This window comes from Cariama cristata, unplaced genomic scaffold, assembly GCF_000690535.1.
Source record: "Cariama cristata isolate BGI_N322 unplaced genomic scaffold, ASM69053v1 scaffold21445, whole genome shotgun sequence".
NCBI classification, from domain to species: Eukaryota; Metazoa; Chordata; class Aves; order Cariamiformes; family Cariamidae; genus Cariama; species Cariama cristata.
The window spans coordinates 11,446-26,809 of record NW_009617205.1 but is presented as its reverse complement, the minus strand read 5'-3'; the positions used below and the strand labels follow the sequence as shown (position 1 = coordinate 26,809).

Here is a 15,364-nt window from a genome sequence, read left to right as displayed (position 1 = left end):
CCCTCCTGCAGTACACAGGGACATCTTTAACTCAATCAGGTTGCTCAGAGCCCCGTCCACGCTGACCATGAATGTTTCCAGGGACGGGGGATGGGGCATCTACCACCTCTCTGGAAAACCTGTCCCAGTGTCTCCCCACCCTCAGCATGAAAAATGTCTTCGTTATATCTCATCTGAATCTATTCTCTTTTAGTTTAAAAACATTACCCCTTGTCCTGTCGCAACATGTCCTGCTAAACAGTCTGTCCCCATATTTCTGATAAGCCCCCTTAAGTACTGACAGACTGCAAGAAGGTCTTCCCGGAACCTTCTCTTCTCCAGGCTGAACAACCCCAACTCCCTCAGCCTTTTCTCATAGGAGAGGTGTTCCAGCCCTCGGATAATTTTTGTGGCCCTCCTCTGGACTCGCTCCAACTGGTCCATTCAAGTCCTCTTTGTGTGCCACCATGCTTTAGCATTATCTGGTCCAGTTACGCGCATTCCTTTTCCCCATATCCCTGTACCTTGTGGCTCCATGCACCAATTCCATTGCCTTCCATGTATCTGCCACTAACACCTGGCCACGATCACATTTTAGAAAGCAAGCAGTTTCAAGGTCATCCTCTTCATTTTTTGCACCGGTGTGTGGAGACAGCAGAGTGTGTTTGTACTTACAGTCACAGCACAGCCAGGAGAGGATGCTGCTATGTGAGCTTATCCAGGTTCTTTCAGTCTCCTCCTCCAGGCTTCAAATTCCTACATCCCTTACCTCTCCTCCCTCAGTCCCAGACTAATGCAAGACTCTAATCTGTGCAGGACCTGTGCAGCATTGCTTTTCAGCTGTGCCTCACAAGGCGTTCTTGTCATTTGGACAGCCAAAATCCCAGAGAAGGGGAAGAGGACATACCTGTTTCCTCGCAGAGCACCCTGCGGTGAAAGATGGAAGAACAAAGGGCTCAGGGAATGCAGGCGAAGCTGCCTTTCCTTGGCCGCACTTAAGGAGGCTGTCTCATAGTTACTGGCTGGATCTAAAAACCTCCTTCCCCTATCCCTGCTCACCCAATGAAAATTCTCAGCACCTTTGGATTATGTGGAAACCCACGTTAGACCTCATCTAGGTCTGTTTGGGGGCAAAATCCAGCTTTCCTAACCCAAGTTGCTGAGGGTAAGTTTGCTCTTTGGGCAGATGCTGCAATATATGAATGCCTTGTAGCGTCAAGTCAAATACCACACACCAGGTACAGATGCCTAGCAGCTTCCCTCCAGTGCACCAGTACAGGAAGTGGCAGGGCATGAGAGCAAGCATTGCAGGAGGTATTTGGCCAAAAAGGGTGTAACTTCCATGTTTTTCTACTCAGGTCTAGTGATATTTTGGTAGTTACCATATCTTACTACAAGATACTGATGGACTTGAGGAAAGAGAGGACCAAGGAAGAAGAGTCCTAATGTTACAGAGATGGACAGCACTGCAGCAGTGGAGGGATTTCTCCTGTATGGCATGGTTGAGGGTTCAAGGATTCTACACTTCTGACATGACTTTGTGGTAAGGCTCAATAGAGATTATGTGTTTTCTGTGGTTTACTGCAGAGCTGTTCCAAGGGATGCTTCAAAACTGCTGCTGCTACTGAGGTGACCTTCTAACGGGAGAGGAATTTCCTGGAAGAACAGAGAAGGCAGTAGCTCCTAGCTAGGGTTCTCATGTCCCACCCTGCCACTAGCTCACGGCCATTTTGCTGCAGCAGGATTAGGTGATGGAGTGCCAGCATGAGAAGGCAGCGCTCCTGATGAGCATAAAGAGAAATCTGCCCACACATAACCCATAGCTGCAAGGCTGCCACATAAAGCTGTAAGTCAGGGTTAGTGCCTAAGGAAGGGATAAGGAAAAGGAGTGTTTGCTGTTTAAGCATTTATATCACCTAGGTCACAAATTAATTAATAGGCTGCTGCTAAAGTTTGTAGGTTTGGTTATTCATTTAGATGGGCTATTTTTCTCCCTCGCACCCCCCCAATGGGTTCAATCAGATGGCCAGTTTGGCCATAACTGCAACCACATTTGTTGGTGAACCAAAAAATTTACTAAACAAAAAAAAGCACCTAGTTCTACAATATCCATTTACATCAACTGGGTATAGGTAATTTTTCAAATGCCAACACCTGGCTTTAACTTCAGAAAGATTACTCCAGCTGGATCTAATGATATGTGAAAGTCCTTGTTACTTACACCAATTTAAACAATACTGAGCTGGTTTTTACACCCCAACTGTATAATACCAGGAACTAGTGCGAGCTGTTAACTGTAGTAAACTGAAATAATTTCTTGGGAAACCTGCAAATGCATGTTAGTATTCCCAAGTCTGACTGCTAAGGTATGCTGGCTAACATTAAACTGCTTGTTATGTTGCCTTGCCCCTTTACAAAGCTGCTTTCGTGTATCTGATTCATACATAATATTGTACTTTCAAGTGTGCTGATTTTAGGATAATTCTGCCAAAGTACTTGTTTGGATCTGAATTTGATATATAATCATCTAACAGTTCAAGCATGTACAATTTATATATATTTTAAACTGGTCTATTTTTAACTCTAAATATTAGTCATTTACAGCACTGAATAGAAGGATTTTGGAAACAGACAGATTCTTGTTTAACTACTTAAATATATCAAACTGGATAAACTGTTAATCCTGCAAACTGGCATTCCAGTCCAAATCCTAAGGCTGTAATCAAAAACTGCAGTTATGGTGATATCCCAGTTGTTTCTTTCTTACTAGATAAAAATGCCTCTACAGAGTGTATTGCAGATAATAAGATTTTCACTGATTATTTTTTAGTATTCTTATATTACACTTATTTATGCAAGGTTCTGCTGAACATAAGTACAGCCAGAATGATATCCTTATTAAGGTTTGATAATTAAGTGTTTCTCACTTAAAATGAGATCTATAAAAGTTTAGCTAATAAGGTAAAATTTTACTCTTATTCAAAGCGCTTAAAATGCCACAATCAACTTTCTGTTAAAAACACTTTAAAGCTTTCTTATCCAAAAAAGTCTAAATTAAGGCCTTGATAACTCAATACACTTAATGTCCTTCTCTACTGCAACACTTTTTAGAAACACATTGGTGCCAATTATTTAAGAGATCTAAAGGAAAAAATTATCTGCTGTCAATAGTAGACATCGAGATCTGTTCATTACTACTCTTAGTCTTATTTTAAAATTTCTAAAAGGAAAAGGAGTTTAATAAGTTCAGTCAATATTTATTTTCTGCAAAGTAAAATCAAATAACATTAATGTAAACATGTAATACATAAATATGAACTCAATCCATTAAACGTTTGTGTACCATGGCACTGAACTTATGGCAATCGTGTAACTTGAAAATAATGTTGCTTACCAATGACAGAGGTTTCTAAATCAATAAATACATTTGAAAACAGGAGAACAGTTCACAATATAAAAGCATAGTACCTGAAACCAAATGCTACAGTATGATCACACTGCAACTGTTCTTTAGAACTGTGTAGACAGAACAATTGTCACTAAAACTCCCTCTAAAAAAATAAAATGTTTTGTTAATAACTACTATTACCTAAAGTTAGGTAAGTCATGCCAGATAACACAAAATACAGTAGCTGGAAAATGCAAAATAATTTGGTAGGCCCATCTAATTCTTTGGTATAGCTGTGCAGAAATCAGGAAGGATTCTCTGTTCTTTCCTTTTTCTTTTTTCTTCCAGTGTTTGTTTAAATACTTTTTTCAAGGTATTGTAAACATATGGTCCATTTTCAGAGTCAAAGCTTGTCTAATAAAAGAGAGAAATGTAAGTTCAGTTGTTAAATAGATGTCATACAGTAAAATGTAAAGTAGATGACCAACATTTTTTTAAAAAGTTCGGTTTAGGATTTATCAAAGAAAGTATGTGTTTCATGATGGAGTACTTAATGCTAAGTATTTTCAATTTTATGCTGACTAGACATTAAACTAGTACAAAGAGAAATGTCATGATTGTTTTAACAGGTGACATGTCTGTAGATTTACAAGAGATTAGGAAGCAGTATGATGAACTTTCTGTTCAAATAATTTCACCTGCTTAATCTAAGAAGAAAGCAGCTCTAAGCTGAGCAACAACAAGCTTAACCTGTCACTGTTATTAAATGATTCCAAAAACAGAAGTTATTTATACACATTCTATATTAAGGGCCCAAAACATAACTGAATTGCAATGTAATTTCAGAAAAATTATTTAATCTGATGGAAAGACTCCAAGTAGTACAGAATCCACCAAAGCCTTTCGTAAACTACTCACAGTGACTAATTATTCTCACCACTTCTTTTCCCTAATTTGAAGAAGTCCATGAATTGGCAGTGATGCAAAAATAGAAAAATGAGCCTAAAGGATTAAGGCGGGTAGGAAATATTCTCAACAGCCTTAATGTCACGGACACATGGTTACTTGCCTTAGTGAAAGCTTTAATAGCACGAGCAAGTAGGGCCGCCTCCACATCAGCGGGTAGCATTTGCAAGTTCACCACACAATGTAAAATACAAAGGATAGTCTGACACTGCTCCTGGTGGGTAAAAGGAACAGCAGCTCATTAGAAGAAGTATTTTCATGAAAAACATTTAACTTTCAGGTTTTGTTAATTGCTGTTTAAATATCAGACTGTGCCTTCCTGTATTGAAACCTTCAGGTGTAGGACTTGGGGAGGGAATTTTCACAAGCCTAAAGAGCTTCTACATAATTTCAGTCATGATGGGAGAAACAGTTCTCTTGTAGTGTACCACAAACTGCTCCGGAAATTTCTAGCAGGTCAAGTGTGCATCTAGAGACTTATTTTTCAAAGTTCCCTACAAGAACAGTAGCATTCATATGAATTGGCATAGAAAATGTGAGATTTGATCTTTTCAGCCCAAAATACTATGCATGTTTAGGGCTCTTTCCCCAGCTAACATAGGATGATCTACATCTCTCTCTGTCCTACCAAGTCTCCTTCACCATTAAAGGAAGCTTGCAGAAAGAGGCCTGGGCAGCACTAGCAAGGATGCATAAAGGGAGCAACAGTATCTTTGTGGCTGTTAGTTCCCATCCCTTTTCCAAGAGAGACAGATCTCAACGCTGGCAGGTCACTTAGTGAAAATTAAATTAAAACTTGAGGGATTTCTGGGAAGAGCAGCTAAATAAGCACCAGTACATATATAGGGGGCTGACTGGCTGGAAAGCAGATTAGCAGGAAAGAACCTGTGTGTCCCAGTGCATACAAAATTGAACATGGGCTGGCAACGGGCCTTTGCAGTAAAGGCAGCTTCAGAGCATCCTGGGCTGCATTAGACAGAAAGTTGCCAGCAGGTTAATGGAGGTGACATCTGGAGTGCTGGGTCCAGCTCTGGGCTCCTTTGTACAAGAAGGACATTGGCATACTAGAACAAGTTCAACGAGGGGCCACAAAGATGATAAAGGGACTGGAGCATCTGTCATACAAGCAACCTGCTCTAGCTGATTCTATTTTGAGTGGGGCGGTTGGACTAGGAGATATCCAGAGGTCCCTGCCAGCTCAACTATTCTCTGATTCTGAAATAATATAGGTTAGGATAAGGTAAGATAAAATTAGTATTTTTAAATTTAAAAAAACCCATAATTATTATTCCTTTCCCATTCATTTAAAACAGTTGTCAAGCAATTATTTTTTATTAAATACAAATAGAAAGTTAAACTTCTGATAGAGTAGAAGAATGGTTCAGGAAGAAACATGATGTTTTTAGATGAACTCGGGAACTCTGAATGTCATGTCATGAAGATGGTGACTGCACATAAAGTTCTCACCACCTATTGATAAGAAGCTGTATTCTTGGATATCTGGAGGCTGTTAAAAGGGGCCCTATTTTCCTCATAAATACTTTGGAAACAAAGAATTCCCGAAGAACTAGGAAATTAATTTCTATAATTAAGAGATCAAGCATAGAGATTTAAAATTTTTTTTTTCCATTTTGTGCTTTGGGGAAAGCACAATTAAACAGTTTGGATCCGAAGTACCTGTTTTTCATAGGGATTTCAGAATACAGATGGCCACAGTTCTGACTTACGTAGAAAAATTTGGCCTGGTTTCTGATCCCTTGAATTGGCAAATTCTTCCTATTCCTTTCCCCAGCTCTTCCAAAGCTGATGGATTAAGATGTTTGCACAGCAAATATGACAACCATTAAGCACAGCTGCCAGATGTGGCATTAATGAAAGCCATACATCGAGTCACAGAGAAAAGGTTTCTCATCTTTGCCTCTGGATCTCAAATTGCCGAATTTGCAGGGAAATACTCTGAAGTTGAGCTTCTACTGAATGGTGTTCAAAGACAGTATCTGGTATTTTTCTTATAATATTCATCATCATAGTATTGATTACAACTCATACTGTTCAATACCAAAATAATCTTCACTCTGATTTTTAAAGAGATTGAAGTTGCCTTTTAAAAGTGCAATTTCCTTGCCTAAAGGCCATAAATGAATACTTTAACATGCATTAACAAAATGTACTTGACAGTTAAAGAATGAATTGACATATATATTATATACCTTTCTCAGTAAGTAAAGTGCATCCTGTGATTCTGTGCAATTTTTTGCCAGCATGTCAATATCATCTTTGGATATAATAGGTTCTTTCAGCTGCTCTATCCAGGACCACATCAAGCTACAGAGGATAAAAGGATCTCTCTCGGTACAGATTTTATCCCAAGCTCCATCTTGAGAATTCAGTTCTTTCTTAAAAAAAAAACAAAATAAAACAAAACAAAACTGAAAATGCGTCTATTTACTTTTGCTAACATTCTCTTTGATTGTAGCAGTACTTGACTGCTTACGTTCCAACAAAAAAAGACTTAAGAGTTTCAAAAAAAAATTTCTAGTTTTTTCCAAAGCATCGACATTAATCATCAGTAATACAAGTGATTCTTTAAAACAGAAGGATGACACAAACAGTGCAGCTCAGAACCTCCCAATTATCTACCAGAATACATAAAACAGCTTTGGATTCCAACTTCAAAGCAAGGAGGATTTCATTTTGAGAATGAGCAGTTGTTTCTACTAAATTCTTTTACTTTTACACACAAAATCCTCTGATTAGTTCTGAGAAAGCACTGATTGAAAACAACACAGCTCTACCTTAAAATCTGTAGTACTTTTATGCTGCCAGCAGCCAAGTTACAGCCACAGATAATTGCATCAATTTTCATTAGTTAGTAAAATGAATGAACATAGCCAGAAACAATATTCTAACCTCCTGCTAGAGACCAAAATTTGTACGTGCATTTTGCTTGCTTTGAAAGAACTGGGCTATAACTGACAAATATAATCATCTACTGAATCACAGTATAAACTAGTGCCCCAGTGTGCCATTTCAAAGCACATGGTGGCATTTTTGCCATTCTAGGAATTAACATAGGTGAAATATGCAGAACCCGTAACATTGAATCAAGTTAAAAATTACCTGCCACATTTCTACCTTCTGCTTCACTTCATCCTCTCCCAGAAATTCATTTATATCTGCAAGTGCTTTTGCTGCCAAAACTCTTCGGGCTTCCAAACTTAATTCTGACTGCAGAACAATGTGTGGAATTGCCTCTGACACATCTTTGCTACCTTGGGTTTCATATCCAATGGAAAAGTTCACTTTAGAAGAAGAAGAAGAATCAGAGTCCTCAGAGACATAGACTCTTCTGCTATACATATTAGTCTTGCAATCTTTTCTATGACCAATCTCATTGGTAAAATTATGCCTTGGCATTCCAGGTTCCCTGGTATTGTGGATAGATGCTAGACCTGAAGAAAAGGTTCTGCTGCGTTGTACTTCTTTGGTAGAATTCCTTCTGTGATAAAGCGAGGATCCATCTTTCTGTCCATCCAAATTAAATTTACCTTGACTCCAGAACATGCATGTATTACGCACTAATGCTTCTTTGTTTAAATCCAACTGTGGCTTTTGTTCACCTGTGGCAGAACATTCCTCACCACTGTTCTGCTTAAGTTTGTTGCATAGTAGTATCTGAGCAGGAACTGTCCATGCAGTTTCTCCTTGTTCTAAAAGAAACTCAGTTCTTCTTAAATCTGACTCACTGTAGCTTAGACGCCTTTTCAGTTGAGTAAGAGGCTGAAGGCATTCGACATTCCTTCTTTTCCAAAGAAGATCACATTCATGTCCCAAGGAGGAAAGAGAATCCTGGGTCTCAAAAGTGGACGAGTGGGTGTGGGAGGAGTCCGACATATCACTGTCCTGCCTTGCAAGTTGTCTGTCTAGCTGTGTGGACACCAACTGAGAAACAGTCTTCTCAGTTTCATCTGAGAGATCTGGTATATCTAACAATTCTGCCTCTATCACTTGTCTGTTTTCAGCCAAGTCTAGCAACAATTTGCAAACTAGATGAATAAGTTTTGGCACATGTTTGAGATGTCTGCTCTCATAACCATGGAGCAGATGTCTCTGACGGATCAGGTACTGGGACAGTGTCACTGTGTGCGCCTTGGGCTCACAGCATGCAAATACATTTCTCAGAGGAACCAAAAACTGAGTGAATTCTCTGATGCATAATAACTGCCCTCTAGTCTGAATAGAATCAGGCCTTTTTGCTCTGACAAAAAGAATTGCTTGATCAGCACTCATTCTTGTTGCAAAAACTAAGTAGCAAGCTATTAGAACACCTGGAAAATATAAAGACAAACATTAGTTGAAGAACTGTCAGACTGAAACAAATACTCAGTGGAACTATAGGATAAAAATTAATATAGGTAAAGATATAGGCTTTATACCCTCTATTACGTGATGCTGTTACCTAAGTATAGTTATATTTGCTGGACCACAAGATGGTAAACCCATTCTCACTACACTTTCAGTAAGAGCTAGTTTCTCACCACAGCATCTCTAGGAATTCCATTATTTGCAAACACAGGAGCAATGGTGGCTTCTACAGGAAGGACACAGGCAAAAAGGTCTTGAAAGAAGTAAATGAAATTTTAGCTGCTCCACCAAATCTACCTGATCTAACAATGAGTGGCAGGTTTGTAAACATGTAATAAATATTGGACAATGAAAGTGTACTAGGTGAATTTTTCCCACCAAAAAAGCTGTCCCATTTGAATGAAACAGGGAATTACTATATGGATTCAAAAAAATTCTAACCTTACAGGTTTCTGGTTTTAATTTACTAAAACTGATCTCCTCTAGCCAGGCAGACAATTTTCACAAATCTGTTCAGCATTTTTAACCATTTTATAGATGTACATCTTGCAATGATATAGAATCTAAGCAAATTATTAATAATTTATAACCAGAGACTATTTTGCATTTTTAGAAAAAAAATTCTGTTGATCTTGCAGTAGAGCACATACCTGTCCGACCAAGTCCTGCATGACAATGAACAGCTACCCTCCCTTCCTGCAAGGCGAAAGCCATGACTTTTACCATATCAAGTATAGTAGTGAGAGATGCCACTCCATAATCCTTCCATCCAAAATTATAAAAATAAACTAAAATAAAAAGAGAGAAAGTTATTTTATGCCGTACCGAATGTGAAATTTTCAGTACTATATGTAGAGGAGAGATGACTAATAATAAATGATAGCATTAAAATTGCATAATGGCTCTTAGAATCTGGCTACATATTGTTTGCAAGAAATTATTTTCCCATTTCAGTGTACGCTTGCTATTGAAATGTGATAAATACATGAAGCTAGCAAAGATTTCTCAAACTGAAGTTCAGCTAGAATGTAAAAGGTGTAACAAAACTGAGTGATTCATACAAAAATTACTGAGCTATATATAGGTAGAGGGTAATTTTTTCTTTTTAGAAATAAAAGCACTTCTTCAGTCAAAAGCTGTTTCTTACAGAGAGGCACTTTTTCTCATCTCCCCATAACATGAAAATACAAAAATACTGACAATACAAATATCCCCAAATGAAATAACCTTTTATAGTCTAGGTAAGAAAACATGAATTGTACCAGAATTTGAAACACTATTAATGTTTTATACATTTGTGAACTTGGAAGAAAAAGAAAAAATTAACTAGCTGTTGTCCTTTCTTTATTCTAAACACCTGAACATAAACACTCCATTTCACTGTACATATATACGACCTTCAATAATGTGTTATTCACTCTATTATATTTGCCAAGTTTCATGTTTACATCCCATTTAGTGCAATGTTTCTTACATAGCTGCTTTTAACACACAAGAATTCAAGTAAAAATAAGTGCCAAAATCAATAATTCATGCGGAACAGCAGCAGGAGTGAACTTACTTCCAGCCTCCATAAAAGCTTCAGGAAGGTAGGTGAAGCCACTTTCTTGTTCCAGTGGATTCCCACAGCTCGCATGCTCCCCAGGACGCTGAAGGTTTATTATGGTTTTTATGCCACATCTTAAGGAAGGAATAGATGAGTCAAAGTCAAAGTTTATGCAGCCAAAATCTCATTATCCCTTATTTTCTGAAACACACATTTATTCTTCGTGGAGAATAAATCTTTACCTGTATATTGTTAAAATGAAAGGATCTATGAAAAGATCCAAATCTATGTTGAAAGAGAAAATGGATCAGGAATTACACTAGTAATAATTACAATAAATAATGACTAAATTTGTTACCTTTCAAACTGTTCAATAATGTTGTACTTTTCAATTAATTCTGTTGAGGGTCGAGCCATAGCCAGTATGTTATCTGTTATCCTGAGAAATTAGGAAAGTAGATAATAATGCTGTTATTAATAATTTCCTGGGTATTAATCTACCAAAATAAGAATTCTATGTTATATTCAAGAAAGACAGAAATATCGTGCTGATTAACTAGAAATGATTTTTCAAAAAATTCTACTGTCATATAGTGTTAGTGATAAATCTTGTTAAGCTGATACAGATAGAACATATCAAAGGACCATTACTGGAACTATTTAAATGCCAGGCCAATGAACATATTAAAAAATTCCTTTGAATAGAAATCTGGACTCAGATCTCTGTTTGGCCCTTTAAGGTTTGTATGCTTCTGAACAGCACTTGCTGTTACAAAAAAAATCATTAAGAATGTAAAGATACATTTCATGTGAATATTACTGCATATGAATATGCTTTTCAACACATAGCTTACATTATTTCATCTTCAGTAAATGTTTTTACTTTTAAATTTGATTACAAACACATTTTAATTAATTTTCATTTTAAACCTTAGCAAGAACTGTCTATGACCCAGAATAGGGTTTTTTTTTATAATTAATGAAAGATAGGTATTTACTCTCTCGGATCTGAACCAAACTTATGGTAAGTCAACAGAAATCTTGCATCATCTTTTCTGGGCTATGTACAATGGCCATTACAGTCTACTGTTAAGTCGTAATTCTGAATCAAGTTATCATTATGTTTTATGCTTAACTTAGCAGTAGCTGATTTTAAAACAACCTCATTATTTTCTTTGGAATTCTCTCTTTTAATAAATGCAACGAATGCAGTTACATTTAGTGAGAGTATATGCTGCTTATTACCAAGAAGAGTAGAGCCCTTTAATGGCTTGCTCCTGGTCACTCCATCGAGCTGGGTTTTCATACTTGCAAGCACGTCCACCACATGCCATTGAGCACTGCATGTGACCAGGAATGACATGGCGAAGGTGCTCCCCTACTTTTGTGTATTTTGCTGTCGGACGCCTCGAACTTCCTAGAACACAGGCAAAAATAGCTTTAGTAAGGAAGCTTAGAAATTCATCTCCACCTTAGAAGTATCAGTACAACCTTAAACTGATGAAGTTACAAACAGGATAAATATATGGAACAAATACTTAAGGCTCATTTTTCAACACAGACTTGAAGTAAGGATTCTGAGGAAAAAAATTGCTTTCATTACTGCAGAAGTTGTTTTTTCTTACAGTAACTTTGATTTTTCTGATGGAGTTACAGGTAAGTGATATCCTTTGCAACAGAAAAAAATGTCATGGTCCTCTTCCACCTGAAATCAAAAATACTTAGCCATATACTTGGTGAATGTGTGAACATGTGCTTCTGTTTTATTTGTTCTTTAGAACTGAGCTGTTAGACTGAAAAGCATATATTAATCCTTGAATAAGGAATTGGTGAACAAAATATAAAATACAGGAAAAAAACCTTAAAACCCAGTATTTTATGCATGTAAAATATAGTTAACAGAACAAAAGTAGATTAATTTAATATCAAGAAAATACCCAGAACTGCCAACAGTCTTAATGAAAAATACTTTACTTTTTTTGTCAGGAAAAGTTGCATCCAGGTCCTCAGGGCTCAGAGACGATACCGCCACCATAACCTGGCGAGTCGATGATGAGAGTACCTCTACAACTGAGCTCCGGCGCCTCTGGATTATGCGAAGAAGGGGATCGGAGGAAGAATGCCTCCGACCCTGGAAAAAGTTGCTAAAAATACTCACTGCCGAACGCCTTCGGGGTGAACCCTGCATGACTGACCAGCCTCAGCTACTGTCTAGGAAGGCTGCTGAGGACACACTGATAGAAAATCGAAGTTGCTCAGCACTGAAGTTGCGGAGAGCTGTGCATCCTTCCGTATGCTCCAGCAGCTAGTCAGCATAGGCTGAGTTGTCTCCATAGTAACTAACAACAAAGGCGCAGCCACCAGCTATCCTTGGGGCTGCTCCATTCCATAGGAATTGAGTCTGTTCGGGACAAAGTGTTTGGCTGCTTGATGAAAATAGTTGCATTTCAAGTAGATGATTTTGAAAACGGACTGGGAACAACCAAAACGTTTTCCATAAACAATGCGAGTATTTGGTTAGTCGTAAATAGCATGCATTCAGAACTTGCTAAGACAAAATATTAGATTCAAGAGAACAATCAAAATGTAGCTGGAGGCTCTGCTGCCTGAGAAATCTCTAAGTAAGTACATTATACTCCCCCACCTCTTGGTTTAACATTCTACAACCACCTCTCCTCCTCCACTTAGTTGCTCCAAAATGCATCATTAGCTCTGTAATGATTGGGATTAGTGTGTTCCTACTGAAATGGTTCAGCACATGATGAATTGTAGACTGTTCGCTCTGGACCATTCATATCTTCTAACAAAACACAATTTGTTATTCAAAACAAAAGGCTTTTTTTTTTTCAGGGTGCAGCTTTTTTATTAAGCAAAGCTGTTAGCCCTACAGATTGAGATAAAGCAGATTATGGGGAGGAGAAGATGTATCAGCAGAGTGCTTTAGGCTTTTGAAGGTAGGCATTAGGTGGCAAATTGCCTCCCACTTTGCTTCCAGTGTGCTAAGCAGGAGAATGAGCTGGCCAGAAAGATTACAACACCCTCAAAAGCACAAAATTCTCATGCGACTATGTGGAGAACAGACTACAGCGGTGCTATAAAAACTGCCATCCCATTGTCTGTGCGTTAGACTGCACGTTAAAGAGAGAGAAACTGGGGAAATCAGGAAAACCCACCATAACTTTGTTCAATAAGCAAATTAATCCCATTGCATTTTCCCAAAGATATATACTGTCTTCAGGCTGTGTTTCTTTTGGTACTACAAAACCAGTAACTCTTACACAGGAATTTGCATAAGAGAAAGCTCTGTTCTGACAAAAATTCATCAGGCAAAAATCTACTGTTTCTTCTAGGTATTGAACAAGAATTGAGCGACTGAATTTTGAGTACTGCACCCCAGCTCTTAAGGAGACATGGTAAGTTTGCTGTAGCTATCAGGCCTGAAACATCAGTAGTGATGTCATATGAGAAAAGGAAAATGTTAAAGCTGACTCTGTCTCTGTTAGCTGTTGTCTCAAAACTCTTGACTATTCTAACTCAACAATGAACGCGCTATCAAGAGGTGAGGAAATATTTAAATATGCTTTTATTCTGTGGGTTGGGTGGAAGAGAAAGGAGATGAAAAAGGCTATTTATTTCAAGTGCTACCTATATCCAAGAAACATGAAAAATGTTTTCTAATTAATGATATTGCTTTCTTATATTTAATTCTTTTTCTGTTCCCAGAAACTTCTCTTCAGTAGATATCAAATGACAGTGGAGCCAGAAATGAGCAAAATAAAATGCTGCACATCATTATTTTCCTATTGAATCTAGCAGGGTTTGCAAGTACTCACCCAAAACAGTAGAATGAGTTACATCCTATAAGAGTTTAAATACTTTATTAGAAAGGGGAGTTTTGTTGAAGGCATGTTTGTATTTTCAGAGTCCTAGGCAGTTCCTGAACACAAAAATCACACAGTTTCTTCAATTAAGAGATCTAGCAATATGAACATTACAGAAAAGCTCAACATATTAACACATCACAGTGATGACAAAGTAATGCAGTTTGGTTTTATTATAGACATTTTATGTTTATAATCAGGGATAATATTTCTGGGATTTTTTTATTTTCTATTGGAAAGATTTTTTTCAGAATTTCTGTAAGCACTTTTTGTGAATGGCATATCAGAGAAAAATCATTACCTGAACTCATATTTGTAAGGTATAGACTGCTCTCTAGCAATGAAGAATACGGTAGTTCATTTTGCAGCAAAACTCCTGCAGCCATTGCAGTACCTGTTGAAACAGTAATATGTTCACTGAAAATCTAAAACAGAAGCTCAAAAATGAAAATAAAGCTGGCACCTGGTTATAGGGTGGTCCAAGGCTTAGGATTTGTGCAGTCTGTACTGTCTTTTTAGCGTGCAGTCATCTTAAAATTCAACAGCTTCACTGTCTGTCCTAGCAATTAAAAGTTTAGTCGATTGTGTGTTTCAAGCTCTAGAGTTTGGCTGATTATGTACTTTATAACTGGGTGTTTCATATGGACAGGAATCACTCAACTAAAAGCATTTAATGTAATGTCATCTTGATTTTCTCAAATTCTGAAAAGTAAACATACAACCAGAGATATCAAACTGAAATCTTGCAAGGGGCAGTTTCAGCAAAGCTAATGGCAGCATGATTTCTAGATCACACCATTTATAATTTGAGTTGATATTTGCCAAATAGACTGTCCACGAACTACATGCCTTCTCTGCTCTCTTCCTTCTGCTCCTTATTTTCAGTCTGTTGGCAAGTTTGAAGTTCACATATATGACGATTCTCCTCTAACAAGAAAACTGAACACAAGAGTCTGGTTGAGCAGAAAACAGTTTTTTCTCATGCTTTCATATAATTTCTAATACAAGTCCGGCTCTGAAGACCTTCTAGCTGACAAAAAGAAAGTTAAAGAAAAGCTGTAAATGTGAACATATTAATCAGTCACCGTGATGTTTAAATAAACCATTTACATGTATCTTGAGTGGAAATTCTTACCCAGTATAAGATTACCATTCTGTTTCTCTTATCTCTATAGGAAAACTGTTGCAAGTATAACAAAAAAAGCATTTTTTTTATACCAAACTAAGTACATCTCTGCT

The 15,364-nt window shown here is 37.5% G+C and overlaps 1 protein-coding gene across 1 annotated transcript; it reads right to left on the bottom strand.

Annotated features, from left to right (window-relative positions):
- Window positions 1-3,643: 3,643 nt before the first annotated feature.
- On the bottom strand, window positions 3,644-12,437 carry PTPDC1 (protein tyrosine phosphatase domain containing 1). The gene is made up of 9 exons (XM_009700462.1): window positions 12,219-12,437; window positions 11,490-11,661; window positions 10,603-10,683; window positions 10,260-10,378; window positions 9,349-9,486; window positions 7,454-8,661; window positions 6,544-6,729; window positions 4,437-4,547; window positions 3,644-3,781 (listed from the first exon to the last, which is right to left on the bottom strand). The coding sequence occupies exons 1-9, from the start codon at window positions 12,430-12,432 to the stop codon at window positions 3,644-3,646; spliced, it is 2,367 nt and encodes a 788-aa protein (XP_009698764.1). The 5' UTR covers window positions 12,433-12,437.
- Window positions 12,438-15,364: the final 2,927 nt, after the last annotated feature.

Bases quoted from the DNA above. Each gene is read 5' to 3' on its own strand.
- PTPDC1 (XM_009700462.1), bottom strand. From the start codon at position 12,432: ATGCAGGGTTCACCCCGAAGGCGTTCGGCAGTGAGTATTTTTAGCAAC. The intron at 11,662-12,218 runs GTAAAGTATTTT...CCTGTGTTCTAG, and splicing joins AACTTTTCCTGACAAAAAAA to GAAGTTCGAGGCGTCCGACA. The intron at 10,379-10,602 runs GTAACAAATTTA...TCCTTCCTTAAG, and splicing joins ATTATTGAACAGTTTGAAAG to ATGTGGCATAAAAACCATAA.